The sequence below is a fragment of the Rhynchophorus ferrugineus genome, unplaced genomic scaffold (assembly GCF_030347505.1).
Source record: "Rhynchophorus ferrugineus isolate W39M unplaced genomic scaffold, kcgeb_rfMv2 rfM8, whole genome shotgun sequence".
Taxonomy (NCBI): domain Eukaryota; kingdom Metazoa; phylum Arthropoda; class Insecta; order Coleoptera; family Curculionidae; genus Rhynchophorus; species Rhynchophorus ferrugineus.
Genome location: NW_027472587.1, coordinates 32,449,990 through 32,468,580, shown reverse-complemented (window position 1 = coordinate 32,468,580; position 18,591 = coordinate 32,449,990). Strand labels below are relative to the sequence as shown.

The 18,591-nt window shown below is 35.8% G+C and overlaps 2 protein-coding genes and 1 long non-coding RNA gene across 4 annotated transcripts in view; 2 read left to right on the top strand and 1 right to left on the bottom strand.

The window, feature by feature from the left end:
• The window catches only part of nompA (no mechanoreceptor potential A), a 39,326-nt gene extending 25,640 nt beyond the window's left edge, over positions 1-13,686 (top strand). For both annotated transcript variants that reach the window (XM_076411849.1, XM_076411850.1), the window contains 11 exons: positions 1,402-1,559; positions 1,623-1,797; positions 1,856-2,008; positions 6,844-7,010; positions 7,070-7,221; positions 7,280-7,446; positions 9,083-9,319; positions 9,378-9,554; positions 11,376-11,631; positions 11,687-11,960; positions 13,127-13,686. In XM_076411849.1, coding sequence (XP_076267964.1) covers positions 1,402-1,559; positions 1,623-1,797; positions 1,856-2,008; positions 6,844-7,010; positions 7,070-7,221; positions 7,280-7,446; positions 9,083-9,319; positions 9,378-9,554; positions 11,376-11,631; positions 11,687-11,960; positions 13,127-13,374 — 2,164 coding nt within the window. In that variant the 3' untranslated portion in view covers positions 13,375-13,686. The remainder of the gene's footprint in view (positions 1-1,401; positions 1,560-1,622; positions 1,798-1,855; positions 2,009-6,843; positions 7,011-7,069; positions 7,222-7,279; positions 7,447-9,082; positions 9,320-9,377; positions 9,555-11,375; positions 11,632-11,686; positions 11,961-13,126) is intronic.
• Positions 1-18,591, bottom strand: part of LOC143201013 (cytochrome c oxidase subunit 5A, mitochondrial-like) — a 72,686-nt gene that overhangs the window by 25,956 nt on the left and 28,139 nt on the right. The window lies entirely within an intron of this gene.
• On the top strand, positions 15,426-16,292 carry LOC143201015 (uncharacterized). Its single transcript, XR_013006867.1, has 3 exons — positions 15,426-15,735; positions 15,789-15,950; positions 16,042-16,292. It is a non-coding gene; the product is annotated as an uncharacterized LOC143201015 (long non-coding RNA).

The following is an 18,591-nucleotide window of genomic DNA, read 5'->3' as shown; positions in this document are numbered from 1 at the left end:
GGAAGCGTACTGGGGCCAATGCTTTATCTACTGTATACTTGAGATATACCACAAATGGAGATTAATATGATGGCTACATTTGCTGATGATACTGCGATTAAAGCTGTCGGAGACAATAGTGAAGAAGCCTCATGAAAATTATAACAGGCTGGTGACAACATAAATAATTGGACACAAGCTTGGAAGATAAAAATTAACGAAAGTAAATCTCTACATGTGCAGTTTACCTACAATCAGACCGTACAAGCACCAATAATATTAAATAATACTATAATATCATATAGCAACAACGCTAAATATCTCGGAATGAATCTTGATGCAAAACTTCGCTGGAAAGAACATATAAAGAAGAAAAGAAAAGAACTGGAATTGAAATACAGGAAAATGTATGGCTAATTGGAAGAAAATCACAATTATTAGTACATAAATTGCTACTATATAAGCAAGTACTGAAACCTATATGGACATACGGAATTCAATTATGGGGATGTTCTGCAAAGAGTAACATAAACAAAATAAAAATTCTTCAGAAAAAAGTCCTGAGAAGTATTGTAGGCGCATACAGGACTGACTACCTACATCAAAACCTTCAGATACCCACAGTCAGCCAAAAAATCAACAGAATTGCAAGGCGGCATGAGAAAAGACTCCATTCTCAGGAGAATATTGAAGTATTGCAACTTTTGGATACAACCAGACCAGAGCAGGACACAGATTCAAAAGAATTAAACCATCTGATCTTGTAGTGTTGGGTAGTGAGATGCATATAATAAAAAATACATCAGTTCATGTATAGACATTATTTCACCAGAGACTGAGATAGGGCCCATGGATCCTTCTAGTCATATACCTAAATTTAAGTTATCATAAAGACAAATTGTAGGTTAGTCGGAAACGACTAGTAACAATGTAATAATGAAATAATAATTTAAAAAATATTTGCTCCTAAAGTTTTGAAGCTTGCCAATATCCTTTACACAAAATTTCTTCAAGGTTCACTTTCAAAACCCTGCAGCCATGACTTATATAGTGTTTAATTCTGATCATATCAAACATTTGCCAGCTTTGTAACTTTTCCATACTCCATACATTTTTTTTTCTCCTTTATCCAGTGTACTTGCTTTACTCTACTATCTCACGAATAAATCAGTCGAATATTTTACTAATGCGTCAATGGACAGGAAGCAAATTTTAACCTAATAACTGACATTTAACAATAATTGATCCTCTAAAGACATTCATCCTCAACTGAAGCTATGACACTAGTACATACTATACTAGTACAAATATATACTCAACATAGACTAGAAATATAAAAATCCGTAGAGATATATAGCATAACAATTTTTTTAATAACACAAATAACACCTATTGAGTGAAAAATCTCTAATAACCTTTCAGATTTGGTACCAGATACAATGACCGATATGGCGGTAACCGCTACGGAGGGAATCGTTTCGAAGTCAACAGATACGATAGCAATCGCCACAGTTACTACGGAGACGACAGAGACGGAGGAAAATGGTTCTTCAGGCCATCGATAGATCGTCGACCATACGGTGAGTTCGATGATGATAAAAGCTAAAGTAGGACGGTTCAAAGAGTTAGAAATAATGTTTTAGGTCGCCCAGTTGATTCTAGACCACCCACTGAAATAGGTTACGACTCTAGACCGCCGTACCGTCCCGGATTCGATGAGAAACCCTATGGAAATCGAAGACCTCTCTCTCCCGGACCAGATGGACCTATATACGACCATGTAGGATCTCTTGCGCCTGGCAGGCCTTACTCCTCAAGGTATATGATGTTAGACAAAAAAATTTAGAAAAATAATTTTGGTTCAAATTGGGTATAGGTGCGACGATGGCGACAATTTTAAACAAATGGGCACCAGGACGAGGGCCAGGAAAGAATACGTGAGGAAAAGTTTGTTTGCGCCTTCATTAGGGCGATGCCAACAAGAATGTGTTGAAGAAAGAGATTTCGTGTGCAGGTCTTTCAATTACAGGTAAATATTAGTTTAACTTTATTATTTTACAGCCATAAGAACCGGTAAGACAGGTGATGGTTATAAAAACCTTTATTACCTCTAGGCTTATGAGAACGGCACATTAAAACTTACTCGATTATAAGCAACTGCAAATTATTTAGGAAAAATAAATTTCATTTTTTGATACATAACAGGTCAACTGAAAAGTCCCCGGCCTGTCACATAGATGGCGCTACTAGAATTAAATCCATATGTTTTTTAGTTAGACCTAACCCTCAAAAGATGCGTGTATAAATTTGACAGCTGCCGGATCATTAGTTTGTGAATTATAGCATTTTGAGTGAAGCAACTTTTGTTAGTGTGGAAAAAAGGATAAAAAGGAATTTCGCGTGTTGATAAAATATTGCTTTTCGAAGGGAAAAATAGAATTGAAGCAAATACTTGGCCTGATGCCGAGTTTCCAGACACTGCCCCAGGAAAATCAACCATCTAGGATTGGTATGCTAAGTTTAGACGTGAGCACCAAAGACGGTGAACGGAGTGGATGCACAAAAGAGGTTGTTACCGACGAAAATATTTTAAAAAGTAAAATTGAAATTCATTGAAATAGCAGACACTCTAAAGATATCAACTGAACGTGTACATCATATCATTGACGAATATTTGGGTATTAGAAAGTTCTGTGCAAAGTGGGTGCCGCGCGAGCTCACTTTTGACCAAAAACAACGACGAGTTGATGTTTCGGAGCAGTGTTTGAAGATGATCAAGCGTAATAAACAGTGGACTGCTGGCAAGGTTATGGCGTCTGTATTTTGGGATGCGCATGAAATAATTTTCATTGACTATCTTGGAAAAGGAACAACGACTATTACATAGCGTTATGGGAGCGCTTGAAGGACGAAATCGCCGAAAAACGGCCACATTTGAAAAAAAAGAAAGTGCTGTTTCACCAAGACAATGCACCGTGTCACAAGTCAGTGAAAACGACGGCAAAAATATATGAATTGGGTTTCGAATTGCTTCCTCATCCACCGTATTTTCCAGATTTGGCCCCCAGCGACTATTTCCTGTTCTCAGATCTCAAAATGATGCTCGCTAGGAAGAAATTTTTGTCAAATGAAAAAGTGATGACGAGGCCTATTTTAAAGCAAAGGACAAATCGTACTACAAAAATGGTATCGAACAGTTGGAGAGTCGCTATAACCAGTGTATCACCTTTGAAGGGAATTCTGTTGAATAAAAAAAAACTAACTATTCTGCCAAAAAAATGTGTTTTACTATGGTAGCCGAGGACTTTTCAATTGACCTGTTAACTCTCGGCAAGCTTCGAAATGGTACTGAGAAGGCCGATGGGTCTGTAGGCAGATGTAGAAGATTTTGCTTCTTTCTTGGAAATAACCGCTATATGTGCGTGTTTCCAAGACGCCGAGGAATGTTGCAGCATGATGCAGTTAATTATGTTAGCCAGTTCTGCGAGCTGCTTATGTTCGAGCTTTTTGATTTGGGTAATTGATATTGCGCCAAAACCCGAAGAATTTTTGGTTTGAAGTTTGCTGATCATAGTCTGTAGAGACTTTGGAGACTGGTCTTTTGATGAAATTGGATTCGTTGATGACAGTGTCGTTGTATTTAGGTTTGGTGTTTTCAGCTAGAGGGTCTCTACGAGGAGCTCAACATTCTTGGTTAGTGACTGCGGCATTTCCTGTAACCGCTGACTTCACGGGGGTGACATTGTGCGTCTTCCCCACGAGGCATCTAGAGACACGCCAGAAAAAAGCGGGATCGTCTTTGGTCCGCGAGAAATGAGTTCCATTTCATCGCTCGCCAGATCGAGGCGACTTTCCTGACCCTCTTGCATGCTCTGTAGAACGATTGGCAATTGAACGTCAACTTGTCTTCTTTTCTTCATAATTGATTTGATCCGAGTTAATTCTAGTATAGTATAGAGTATTTTGTTTTAAAAAAATAAATAACGATCTGTGAAATAACGATACAAGACAGCACTGAAGTAAACGCATCACTCATAACATTCAGTCTTAACATAAAATAGCGGGTATTGTTCCTTCCAACATACACTCCATAGCCATAAAGTTAAAAAATGTGACTGATTTCAAATATTTCAGATTGAGATTACCACAAAATCTAAATGACTATTTTATCAACCTAACAACATTCATATTATTATCTACTCAATTGAATAATTGTGTGAATAAACTCATAAAACACTGATGGCGTGTCCAGTCCAATCGGAAATAAATGTTTTTCCTAAGCGTGACAATATTATTTTTTAACAGAACAATATTTATAAACCCAAATATTTTACAAAGCAGAAATTCAACAAGCAGGTTTATCAACTGCAGTGATCAGAAAGAAATTGACGTGTTGTTCTCCAACCAAAACCTCGATTTAAACACGCACAAGCTGTTTAAAATGTCATTAAGATAAAATGCATACGTTAATTGTGTTTAAAAATCGCTTGACATCAGTTCTCGTCCATTCATAGGTTTTCTGCTTACAAGAAAGTTAACTACCATGTAACATATAAAAATAACAATATCATAAAATTTATTTAAAAATACAACGCTAATTTTTGCAAAATATTTAAATCTGTAAATATTATTTGTTTTCTTATTTTGGTCCAAAATATACTTGATATTATTTTTTTTAACTACTAATTATTACAAACTATTTAGTAATATTTATATTTACGAATTATTATTCATATATATTTCGAATATACATAGTTTTTCTTGCATAATAACATAGCATAATACTTGTAAAAATTAAGCATATGTCATTGCTAGTAGTAACAGGTGAATTGAAAAGTTCCCGGCCTTACACATAGATGGCACTAGTAGAATTAAATCCATATGTTTTTTAGTTAGCCCTAACCCTCAAAAGATGCGTCTATAAATTTGAGAGCTATCGTTCGTAGCGGGTGCCGCTCGAGTTCACTTTTGACCAAAAATAACGACGAGTTGATGATTCGGAGCAGTGTTTGAAGATGATCAAGCGTAATAAGCCCGAGTTTTTGCGTCGATATGTGACAATGGAAGAAACATGGCTCCATCATTTTACTCCGAAGTCCAATAGACAGTCATCCGAGTGGACTGCACACGATGAACACGCTCCAAAGCGTGGGAAAAGGTAACAGTCAACTGGCAAGGTTAAGGCGTCTGTATTTTGGGATGCGCGTGGAATAATTTTCATTGACTACCTTGAATAAGGAAGGACCATCAACAGCGATTATTACATAGCATTATTGGACCGTTTGAAAAACGAAATCGCCGAGAAACCGCCGCTTTTGAAGAAAAAGAAAGTGCTGCTCAACCAAGACAATGAACCGCGTCACAAGTCAGTGCGATGGCAAAAATCCATGAATTTTGCTTCGAGTTGCTTCCTCATCCATAGTATTCTCGAAATCTGGCTCCCAGCGATCATTACCCGTTCTCAGATCTCAAAAGGATGCTCAGTGGGAAGACATTTTCGTTGAATGAAGAGCTGATCGTCGAAACTGAGACCTATTTTGAAGCAAAGGATAAATCGTACTACGAAAATGGTATCGAAAAGTTGGAAGGTCGCTATAATCAGTGTACCCTTGAAGGGAATTATGTTCAATAAAAAAAACTATTTTTGCCAAAAAAATTTGTCTTACTATGGTAGACCGAGGACGTTTCAATTGACCTGTTATATTCTGATTATTTTACCTATTTTAACAACCAAAAAAGCTACAAATTAAATGCAGAACAGAACTGGTGCTATGTGCGTCGTTATCATTTGGATCAAATTCTGAAACTACTTTTCACTACATTCAATAAACAAATTTTCTTTTATATTTTACAGTACACTAGAAATTAAATATTTTGCCAGATATCAAACTACTACACTACTACTAGAGATATCAGTCTACCTCTTAACCAATATTCTGCTGTTGGTGCCGCAACACATCTCAGACTTCTTACAGATGTCAGACTGTAACAGTGTTCAAGTCTCGGAGTCATACATAACGATTGACAAGATAAGCATTCGAGAGAGGCAGGTTTTAGCTCTGACTGGAGTATTTGCTCTCTTCTACAAGCACCATCTTAGAGAAGCAATATCTCCTGTAGCTATTACTTCAGTGCTAGATGTCACTTTGTTCTCCTGTACTACTCTTGAGATTTACAATAGCAGGAGATCTGTTAGTTGTCAATATTTTGTTATTTTCTTCATTCATTCTTAATCCAATTGTGGCTCTACAGTTCGAACTATATCATGAAGAATGCTAGAAGCCTTAACACATCTGTATCAGCGAACATCAGTTCGGTCAAGGAGTTCGTAGCATCATATTGAACGTCATGTCAGATGAGTATCAGATAAATACATCTATATGATACAAACATTCCGTAAGACATACCCTACTAGCTACACCCCAGAAACAGTAAAATACTAGTAAAAATTAATGGGTTGTTGAAGGCGCACAAGTTTCAGCAAAGAGGCGATCACTATATTTTGCAGTGCAGGCAATAATCTACCCCAATTAATTGAAAAAAAAAAGAAAAAGAAGAACTGAAGACGATTTTGCGTCGTCATTCCAAAAGATGAACTATAAAACTAGAAAAAAAGTCAGCAGCTAACAACAAAAAAGATAATTTTCCATCAAAACTACATCAGCTGCACATCTTCAATACTCTAAATCATGAAATTAAACATCCACCATACTGACCGTATTTGATACCCAAAGACTTCTTTATTTCCAAGCCCTCAGATATCTGAAAAACCTCTTGAATGCCGCCCTATTTTATTTTATTGATGATCAATTAATCTTTGGAAAATAAGTATCTTAATTATTCGAAAAAATTATTTTGCATCAGGGAAGCTGCTCCAAGCCAAGAAAGTAGAGGTGAAAATTGTGAACTCAGCGATAGGGATAGCAGAGACATGGAAATGGGAAACACACAATATTTCGACAATACCGCCAACTTTGACTACTACGAACGATCATTGTCCGGCAATGGTATCGACGGTGAATGCTTAGACGGTGAGTTCCCAATAAACAATTAAAATATCCCAGCAACCATGTGTATTTTCATCAAACAGTGAGTCAAATCTGCAACGAAGACGGAATGGAGTTTACCCTCAGGACACCAGAAGGCTTTTATGGGCGTATCTATACGTACGGATACTACGACAGATGCTTCTTCCGAGGAAATGGTGGCACCGCTAACGTATTAAGAATCAGTGGAGCTCAAGTATATAGAAATTAAATATTATGGAAAACCGGTTCGAGTTTCAAATGATGTTTTCCAGGGCTATCCGGAATGTGGTACTCAACGATACGGGGACACCATGACCAACATCGTGGTGGTTCAATTTAGCGACTACGTCCAGACCGGACGCGACAAGAGATTCAATCTAACCTGTCTATTCAGAGGACCTGGAGAAGCCATAGTATCATCAGGATTTATTGGAGCAGGGTAAGTTGTTAAAATGTTGAAGAAAAACACTCAATTTTATATTAATATAACGTTGAAGAAAGAACACACATTCAATCATTGACATTTTTTGGCAGTATACTCTCTCTCTCTCGTAAGCAATATCCTTTCTCTCTCTTTCCAGTACCTGAATCGATAGGTTCACCTTTTCGTATTAGGTGCTTGCATATATATTGATCAGCGCTATCTATTGATGGAAATGCGAAGTATCCAAGTAAATAACTATTAAATTCCATTATTTTAGCATTTCTCGAAATAAAACAACAGTTTTCCATTTGACATTATTGAGTCATTCACTGTTGTTTGATTTAAAGCAATTTGATACCAAAACATATCAAACACTTTTAGAAACTTGAAGAAAAAATGATGATGCTGCTTCGCCATATCCCAATTATCAGTTTTGATTTAAAACAACATAAAAATAATAAGTCAGTGCCAGCTCAAACTCTCAAAGAACCTTAAGACAGCGTAGCATCATTAGTTCCCAGTCATTTACATGCGATGGGAAAGGTTTAAAAGGAGAGAAAATGACTACCTCATGAAATGACTGAAAGTGCCAGTTCAAACCGTTTCAGCCAATTTTATAACCATATCTACATCAAAACAGCATTGGGGTATAGCGTTTATTCTACTTTTTTCATTTTCAAAAATGGTGAACAATGACCGAACCATACACCTTTTGAAATTTTATTTTTCTGCTTAACTCAAGGAAAACTATTTCCGAATATCATCAGCAGTAGTCAAAATGTATACACCAGTATACTTACCAAGTGTACCGGAAAGTCATTACCGGGTTTTTTATGACTTTTATAGATGCCACAAACAAACAATCAAGACTCAAAAAAATTGACAAGTGTGTTAAATGTGGCTCAAAACAAAATTAGCGCCTGATTACAACAAATGGTTAAAATACTAAAGATGGTGCCAAGATAGGTGCCCCATCAATTAAATGAAAGGTAAATGGAAAATCGAAAAATCGTCTTTTCAATCGAAATTTCTCCATCGGTGATAGAGAAAAATAGTGACGGGTGATGAAAAGTAGATTTATTTCAAAAACCCTAAATGTAAAAAATCATGGTTATTACCTGGCGAAGCCGGCAGATCGTCTCCAAGGCCAAATCTTTTGGTCGCAAAATAATGCTCTGTATTTGTTAGCGGTATTACGAACTGTTGAAACCTTGTGAAACAGTTAATAGCTGCAATTTTCTTGAAAATTATGTAGTTTTTTTATACAAAACTGGTAATGACTTTGGTATACACCTGATATAAAGAGATGAGATGAGAAAGAAATGGTCTCCATACAATTGACAGTAAAGCCTGTTAATTATTTTGATCTTCACTACATATGCTGGCTGATTATGATAACCTAAGTTAAGCATATAATTGGTACTTTGAAATAAAACATACTACATAATAAAATCGAAGCCATCATAACTCATAGACAAACAAAATATAAAAAAATAGTCATATTCTTCATCCAGTACTGAAATTTGATATTGATTATAGGTATACAGATGATATAAGATCCAACCAAGCATATTTTCCTGGGGCAGGCTTCAATAGGCAGGGGATGCTCTCCACTGCATTTTATTTCAATACTTCTTCAACAATGTTTCAGATCGGGCAGTCCAATACCCATCGAGTATCTTCCAGCTGAGAATACGCTGAGTTCCAAGGTCAGATTGATGATTTTATACCAAGGAAGGCCCACCACGACCATAGCCGTTGGCGATCCCCTCACTTTCCGACTAGAAGCCCAAGACGGTTACAACTACGTCACTGATATCTTCGCCACCAACGTAGTAGCCAGGGATCCGTACTCCGGCAGATCTGTACAGTTGATAGACCGATTCGGGTTGGATACTCAGCAGTCTACATTTATCTCGATACTCAGCCGATATGTATTATTTCAGATGCCCGGTTGACCCATTTGTATTCCCTGAACTGGACAAAGGACGTAACGGAGACAGTTTGGAAGCTCGTTTTAACGCCTTCAAAATTCCGGAATCAAATTTCTTGGTGTTTGAGGCCACGGTGAGGACTTGCCGAGACGGATGTCAACCCGCGTATTGTCAAACAGGAAGTGGCAGGTAATTTCCGTTGGAAACAGTGGTTTATATATGGTGTAACAATGAATAAAAACATACATCGGGCTTATTTTTGTAGTCTGATTAGTTTAATTCATTCACAACCGTTGATAAATACCTACCTCAACTCTTTAAGAAAGTTTATCAGTTTTTTCAATGATGGACGTGATGACCGCCACAGTGATTCAGCTTCACAAAGGCGTTCTTCTCATCTTTGTAATAAAATTGCTTATTACGGTTTTAAAATGCCAAGCAGATCAAAACTTTCAAAGCTGAACTGCTTGTCACTGTTATCCTCCACCAGATTTATTCACCTCGGGAAACATATCAAGTTCCTTAAATTCCTAGTACAACTTTTATAACTTGTACATAATTTTACTGTTTATAATATACCCTAAAAGGTCAATTTAAAAGTCCCCGGCCTACCGTAGTAAAACACATTTTTTGAAACAATTATCTTTTTTTATTCAACATAATTCCCTTCAAGGGAAATACACTGATTATAGCGACCCTCCAACTTTTCGATATCATTTTTGTAGTACGATTTGTCCTTTGCTTCAAAATAGGCCTCAGTTTCGGCGATCACCTCTTCATTCGACGAAAATTTCTTACCAGCGAGCATTCTTTTGAAATCTGAGAACAGCAAAAAGTCGCTGGCGGCCATATATGGAGAATACGGTGGATGAGGAAGCAATTCGAAGCCCAATTTATGGATTTTTGCCATCGTTTTCACTGACTTATGATGCGGTTCATTGTCTTGGTTGAGCAGCACTTTCTTTTTCTTCAAAAGCGGCAGTTTCTCGGCGATTTCGTTTTTCAAACGGTCCAATATCGCTATGTAATAATCGCTGTTGATGGTCCTTCCTTATTCAAGGTAGTCAATGAAAATTATTCCACGCACAGACGGCATAACCTTGCCAGTCGACTGTTGCCTTTTCCCACGCTTTGGAGCGGGCTCATCGTGTGCAGTCCACTGGGATGACTTTCGATTGGACGGAGTGAAATGATGGAGCCATGTTTCATCCATTCTCACATATCGACGCAAAAACTCTGGTTTATTACGCTTAATCATCTTCAAACACTTCTCTGAATCATCAACTCGTCGTTGTTTTTAGGCAAAAGCGAGCTCGCGCGGCACCCACTTTGCGCAGAGCTTTCTCATACCGAAAGATTCGTGAATGATATGATGTACACGTTCAGTTGATATCTTTAGAGTGTCTGCTATTTTATTCAATTTCAATTTACGGTCATTCAAAATCATTTTGTAGATTTTTTAATGTTCTCGTCGGTAACAACCTCTTTTGGGCGTCCACTGCATTCACCGTCTTCGATGCTCATTTCACCACGTCTAAACTTAGCATACCAATAATTGATGATTGATTTTTTGATTGATGAAGTTTTTGTTTCAACTGTATTTTGCCCTTCAAAAAGCAATATTTTATCAACACGCGAAATTCCTTTTTATACATTTTTTCACAATATTAAAAGCTGCTTCACTCAAGATCATATAACTCACAAACTAATGATCCGACAGATGTTAAATGTATACTCGCATCTTTTGAGGATTAAGGCTAACTAAAAACATATTGGTTTAATTCTAGTAGGGTCATCTATGCGTCATGCCGGGGACTTTTCAATTGACCTGTTACATTTACATATGTAGTTTAAAAATGTGTCTTTTTACTTTGTTATTTCTATACTTTTATATTTTGTTATGTGTTATTTTTATTATTTCAATGATTCTAATAAAACTCGAAGTGTCACATTTCAAACGATTCAAAAAAAAGATTATTCAGACAGAATCGAAGCATTTGTTTATTACAGATCAGAACCATCATTCGGTAGACGAAGAAGATCTGTTAATGACAGTCAGCTGATGACAGATCCCAAAACAAACATGAGCAACACTCAAAACATCACTGCCATCAAGAACTCACTAATTACTTCGAAAGATTCAACACTATCAACGTCCAAGAATGTTCAAAAGGATAACGCCAATCCAGTGATCGGAGGTGACGCCATCAAAGTATCCGAAAAAAGTAAAGATGAAGAGCCAGAATATGTACGAGAAATGATTGAGGTAGAACTAGATGACGGTGTAAGTAGTTCATATTGTGATTCCTGTTTCTTTCCAGGTATTTGACTCGCGAGAGGAAATGCCCCAGGCGCGTATAGCTGAGGCCGCTCCAGAATATGTATGTTTGTCTCCAGGAGAATATCACGGATTCATCGGAACCATATTCGTGTTGGTGGCTATTCTTTTGACAGCTGCTTTATTAGCGGGCTTGGCCTATCGGAAATACTGGCTAGTGATGAAGAAAAACATGATAGCTGATCGGATATCGTCTTCGTCCAATTTCTCATCAGCACCGTCATACCCCACGAGCAGAAGCAGTGGATTATCTACAGGTAAAATGGGTAACTAAAAAATGTCTTACTGTTAAATGACTTTTTATAAAAATATTAACTAAACTGTTATAAGTTATAAAATTATCCGATTATCAAACGCAACTTACTCAAATACATAATAAAGTTGTAGTAATCAAAATTCCGCTTTAGTCATTTTTAAAAAGGTCTCATTCAATAATGGTTGAGTCCACCACTGTTGTCTGCTTTCAAAATATCCTACAATTAGTTCTTCATTTGATCCCAACCTCTTTCCCCAAATAATATTTTGAGATGTGTAAACAGCCGGTAGTCACTGAGGGTCAAATCTGGACTATATGGTGGGCGATAAAACAATTCGAAGCCCAGTTCGCTCATTTTGACCATAGTTTTCAGCAACTTGTGACACGGATTAAAAAAATTGGTTCACGAAAATCAGTGTAACTTTTAAACTAAATTTCAGATAGTCATGGAATTTTTACTAGTCGTTTGAAGATTATGACTAAAAGTTCAAGAAGATTAGGAGGTATACGCCAGAACTGAGACCTATAATGTGTTGAATTTTGAGGTTCAATTTAATATATCGATATTAAAAACCCAAGGCTTTTGAAGGAGAGTATTGAAATGTTCTTTTCAGATTTCTTGCGTTCACTTTTTTTCTCTGATACCTCTTATGATGACGATACCTTGCACTTACATTTACCGCAATTTAACCTTGATATGCGGGAATAAAAAAGCCATTTGATGGAGCTGGATGAAGGATGGCCTATCAGCTCGACCTTTTGGTTAGTAAAATAGGCAGTTGCCTCAGCCGATGTCATGCCGAATGATGATGTGAGCCCCCGCACATGCGATTTACTCAGAAATTTAGACGTTCTCAACGAATTGAAAAAAATGTTTGTTCACACTTCGACGAAATTACATACACTGAAAAAACGAAGCCTGTCAGTGAAGCTTCAACATGGACTTGACTACAGATGTACTCAATGCAATTGATACATAGTAATACCACCTGTTGTGAATCCTTTAAAATTATTTTATAGGCTTGATAAAAAGATCAAACTTCCAATTGCAAACGTCAGATGGAGCCTAAAAGCACTTGTAAAAACATTTAGTAATACAATAACAGCAACCCTCGTACCAATAGTTAGATACCAATCTTTTTAACACATGTTTTCTTCAATTTCAAGGTATCTGCATATTCGGAACCAACACCCACAAGCCATTTGCCAATTTTAGCGTAGCTCGGGCCAGTAATTTCCCCATTTTACCTAAAGGAGCTGATTACGGGGAGGGGGAGGGGACGACAAGCTCGGGCGGCCCATTCGAAGACCCCAGCGAACCAATCTACACGGACCCGTCGCTGTTCGAAAGATCGCGCAGTCTGCGCAGCATCGCGGTGACCGCCAAACGCAGATCCCCAGCCCAAGCCAACTAGACGCCCGTTATATGATATAGATATATAGGAACAATATGACCTTAATATTACCGTAAATTAATGGAGAAAATTCCGAGACTGTTCTGATTCCCGGACGGAAACTACAACTTTGGAAATATGTACATTTTTTTATTATCGACTAATACCGTAAGAGATAACAATACCATTTTTTATGACATTTTAACTTATATTAGACGGATAGATTCACTTTCCTTTTGATTACGCCACACGTCACTTTTGAACTTAGACCTTAAGCTTCATATATAAATTGATACAATGTAAATATTTCAGGAAATATAACAAATATATTTACTTTATTCGTTTTATTTCATATCTATCTATACCCAATATGAAGCGTTTCAATTAAAAATCAACAACTCCTTAGTAAGTGTATTTACCACAAATACACCCAAATGCTGGATTTTAACGTTAGCAAAATTGGTACCATCTTTAACATCGAAATACACAAGTTTTAAATCATTAGTGTTCTCTGTTGCCTGCAAATTCCTTCCACAAAATAGTAGTGAGTGAAAAAACAAAGTCAGTAACGCACATGTCCTTTGTTCAGCAATATCTATTAGTGAAAATACGAAGTATGAATTTAAACAACCTAACTGTTACATTTGATATTATTGATTTATTCAGTATATACAGATGATGAATAATAGAAAAAGTAACAGGTCAATACAAAAGTCCCCGGTCTAGCACATAGATGGCGCTACTAGAATTAAATCCATACTTTTTTAATTAGCCCTAACCCTCAAGCGATGCGTGTATAAATTTGACAGCTGTCGGATCATTAGTTTGTGAATTATAGCATTTTGAGTGAAGCACCTTTTGTTATTGTGAAAAAAATGGATAAAAAGGAATTTGGCGTGTTGATAAACTATTGCTTTTTGAAGGAAAATAATACAGTTGAAGTAAAAACTTGGCTTGACGCCGAGTTTACGGACACTGCTCCAGGAAAATCAACCATCATGGATTGGTATGCTAAGTTTATACGTGGTGAAATGAGCACCGAAGACAGTGGACGCCCAAAAGAGGTTTTTACCGACGAAAACATTTAAAAGATCCATAAAATGATTTTGAATGACCGTAAATTGAAATTGAATGAAATAGCAGACACTCTAAAGAAATCAAATGAACGTGTACATCATATCATTCACGAATATTTGAGTATGAGAAAGCTCTGTGCAAAGTGGGTGCCGCGCGAGCTCACTTTTGGCCAAAAACAACGACGAGTTTATGATTCGGAGCAGTGTTTGAAGATGAGAGCGTAATAAACCCGAGTTTTTGCGTCGATATGTGACAATGGATGAAATATGGCTCCATCAATTAACTCCGAACTCCAATCGACACTCATCCGAGTGGACTGCACACGATGAAGCCGCTCCAAAGCATGGAAAAACGCAACAGTCGGATGGCAAGATTATGGCGTCTGTATTTTGGGATGCGCATGGAATAATTTTCATTGACTACCTTAAAAAAGGAAGAACCATAAATAGAGAAACAGCGTTTGAACGACGAAATTGCCGAAAAACGGCCGCATTTGAAAAAAAAAGTGCTGATTCACCAGGACAATCCACCGTTTCACAAGTCAGTGAAAACGATGGCAAAAATCCATGAATTGGGCTTCGAATTGCTTCCTCATCCACCGTATTCTCCAGATCTGCCCCCCAGCGACCATTTTCTTATCCTCAGATCTCAAAAGAATGCTCGCTGGAAAGAAATGTTCGTCAAATGAAGAGGTGATCGCCGAAACTAAGGCATATTTTCAAGCAAAGGACAAATCGTACTACAAAAATGGTATCGAAAAGTTGGAGGGTCGCTATAATCAGTGTATCACCCTTGAAGGGAATTATGTTGAGTTAAAAAAAACTAATTTTGCCAAAAAAAATTATTTTACTATGGCAGGCCTGGGACTTTTCAATTGACCTGTTATACAGGCGGTAATAAAACGTTCAAAATTGCATTTTCGACATTCATTAGATTCTTTAAAAAAAATTAAAGTATCCTTTTTACCAAAGAGGATTTATTCGGACTGAAGTTACAGTTTAACTTTGGCTTCGAACCACGGTCCTCGGCATTAAGCCTACCGGCTGGCCAGCGACCAACTTAGAGACCATCCCAGAAGACATCCGGTCTTACTCAGCCTGGTTACTGGCGTGACTGGGATGGTTATTCCTTGTCGGATTTTCCACTGTTGCCTATAAAAACATTTACAATTATAACAACAAACTGCGCCAACGAAGCCGGCCGGAAAATTTTAACAATTCTAATCGGTTAAAGATACAGGCAACAATTAAATAAATAGCTACGAATTTGTATTTACTACATGGTGTACAGTTATATTCTAGAAAGGTAATTACAGTTTTGAAGGTGAAATATTTGTTAACTCTATTAAATAAATTCAGACACAACGGCTATGTAGCATGAACACATAAAACCTGATGATTTCGATAGAAAATCCACAGGCCGTATAAGAAAATATTATGCTAGTATCTCTTAAAATCATAAACCAAAAAAATTGAATTGCTAACAAGCTCATTTGGGACATATCTTCGAAAAATGAACGAGTAAGACATTAAAACCGCAGTGATGTGATAACTACAGACTAAACAATAACATAGGTAGGTGGTATTTGATCAGTTTTACTTTATATTTTAGGTAGAAAATATGGTAGTCTTTTTAACTAAAAAGCTTTATAACTAGAGATGACGTGAAGGAAGCTAAAAAACCAATTGTTTAGTACAGTGCGGTTAATGGCATCTGATACATTTTTAAATATTTGCATTGTTCCATGAAATAAATAAAATTAGTAGAAATATGTCAGTATCCTATTTTGTCAACCTTTTCAATTGCCATTTCTAGTATTTACAAAACTTTCCTACATGTTCCGAACTAAAATATATTGAAAAACGTTGTATATGTGAAAAATGTTCCAACAACCCTTGGCAAACATCTTTTTTTATATTGTTAATAATTATTTTGTATGAGATTATTATTAAACATATTTCCCTCCCCAGTTGTGACATAGTTTTTCAAAGCACAGAAGCTCTTATTGCATCAAAGGGTGGAATCACTAAATATTAAAATTAATTCTATAATATTTTTATTTAATAATATTAAGATTACCAAAAGGTAGATTATAAAACTGTTTCGTATATTCTTTTGTAGTTTTTAGGATCCCAATAGATTGCAGATACAAATTAAAAATATATAAAAGACCTCCAACTAATCATTCGTTGCAGAAATCCAATTAAACTAGAAAATATAATAATTGGAATATTGTCCCTAATAATTTGGTCACCCACTATACTGCTAGATATTAGTATTAAATATGAAGTTGATTATTGTTACTTATTGATTTATGTTATGATTTCATACAGGTATAAGTTAATAAAAATATTTTTCCTTTTAAACTCAGCTTTCCTTGAACCCTCTCTATTTTCAGAAATATTATCTCGTATCCTTTTCGTGATTAGAGATACCGGAGAGATCCAGGAACCACGCGGGCTGCGAAACCCTTTCAAGAGTCTACAGAGTTTATAGTAAGTTTATAGAGTCTGCCTGCTTAGGTCACCACACCTGCTGAAGACCATCCGACAAAAAATAGATAAGTCCACAAAACACTCCTTCTAAGCACCGGCTATGGATATGTATATGTATAGATATAATTATTATAAAAATGAATATTATGCAACCCTAGGCAAGACGCTAATAAAAAGAAAACAAAAAAAAAGGTAATGAAAGAAGGTAAAAGTTAGAATAACCTTTGAGTAAGTCTTGTAAATCATAATATTTTTTTAATAATTCATTGCAGATATATTATTTTTCATGCTAGAAACAAAAGGATCCCAACAAGTGGTCAATCAAGGCTGAAATTAAGGAGTGGCTTGCAAAATATACATTAAGTTTTGAAGATACGATATTAAAGAATGAAGTATTTCAAAGTGTCACTTAGTAAATATAAATTAAATGTTTAATTGTGTTTTATGCAATTTACTTTTTTAGAAATAACCCCAAATACACAGTAGATATAGCCACAGAGTATAACGTCTTCCTCCTTATCACTGCATATTTAATAAAATTGAATTGTTGACATGTGGCAAATAATCATTACAGTAGATATGCAGGCCAAAAATGATATACTAATATATATATATATATATATATATATATATATATATATATATATATATAAATATATATATATATATATATATATATATACATATATTTATATATATATTTATATTGTAACAGTGGGTGAATGAAACTTTGTGGATGTAGGATTATGGTTCAATGCTTATAATACTAAGACAGAATGATGAGTGCAGAAACAAATAAAGATGAGTATATAATTAACATAGGATAACTGTGTAAAGTCGTAATGTAAAGTTGTAAAGATCATTTGGTTAAAATGTACGAGGAGAGAATGAGTACTAACTGTTTTGCAGATATGGAACATGCATTAGAGAGAATTCAATGATTAAAACTAATTTCATCAAGAAAAATGTACACAGGTAGTAACAACAGAAACTAAGAAGAAATACAGTAATATCAGAGTGATTTGACGAGAAAACATAGCAACAAAGGAAACTACACGCAAACTTAAAGAAGTACATATATTCCTTAATAAAAATAAAATTCATTATTTGGATATATAATGATTGATTAGGTAATATTAAGCCTTCAGAAGATACCATAGATGGTTTAGAAAAGAGTTCAATGTAAATAGATTAAAATGACCTTAACCTATAAACTATTGTGGTTGTAAACTATTATTAGATGTAAAATGATATAAAAATAAATTAAATTTCATAACATTTTTTTATTCATTATTTTATCTATATTCGAATGTTGTTATATATCGAAGCTAAAATATACTAAAATGCGTAAAATATTAACGTTAAATTCGAGAACATTACACCGTTTTAACATCATAAATTGAGATGACCTACGTTCACTGTTACTTTGGATAGACTACTATATTGCAGCATCTCAGTTATTCTAGATCAACATTTTAAATAAAATATAAAATGCTATAAAATAAACTGTAATACAAGCCAAAAGGTTGTTGTTATCTTTATGGCTCGTTGGACGTTAAACCGTTACCATTAGACGTCAAATTGCACGCGAACTTAGCAAAAGCGTATACAATTGAGTATATTAATACGAGCGATTAGTCCTATCGCTTCTCTCTCTCGCTTGTTT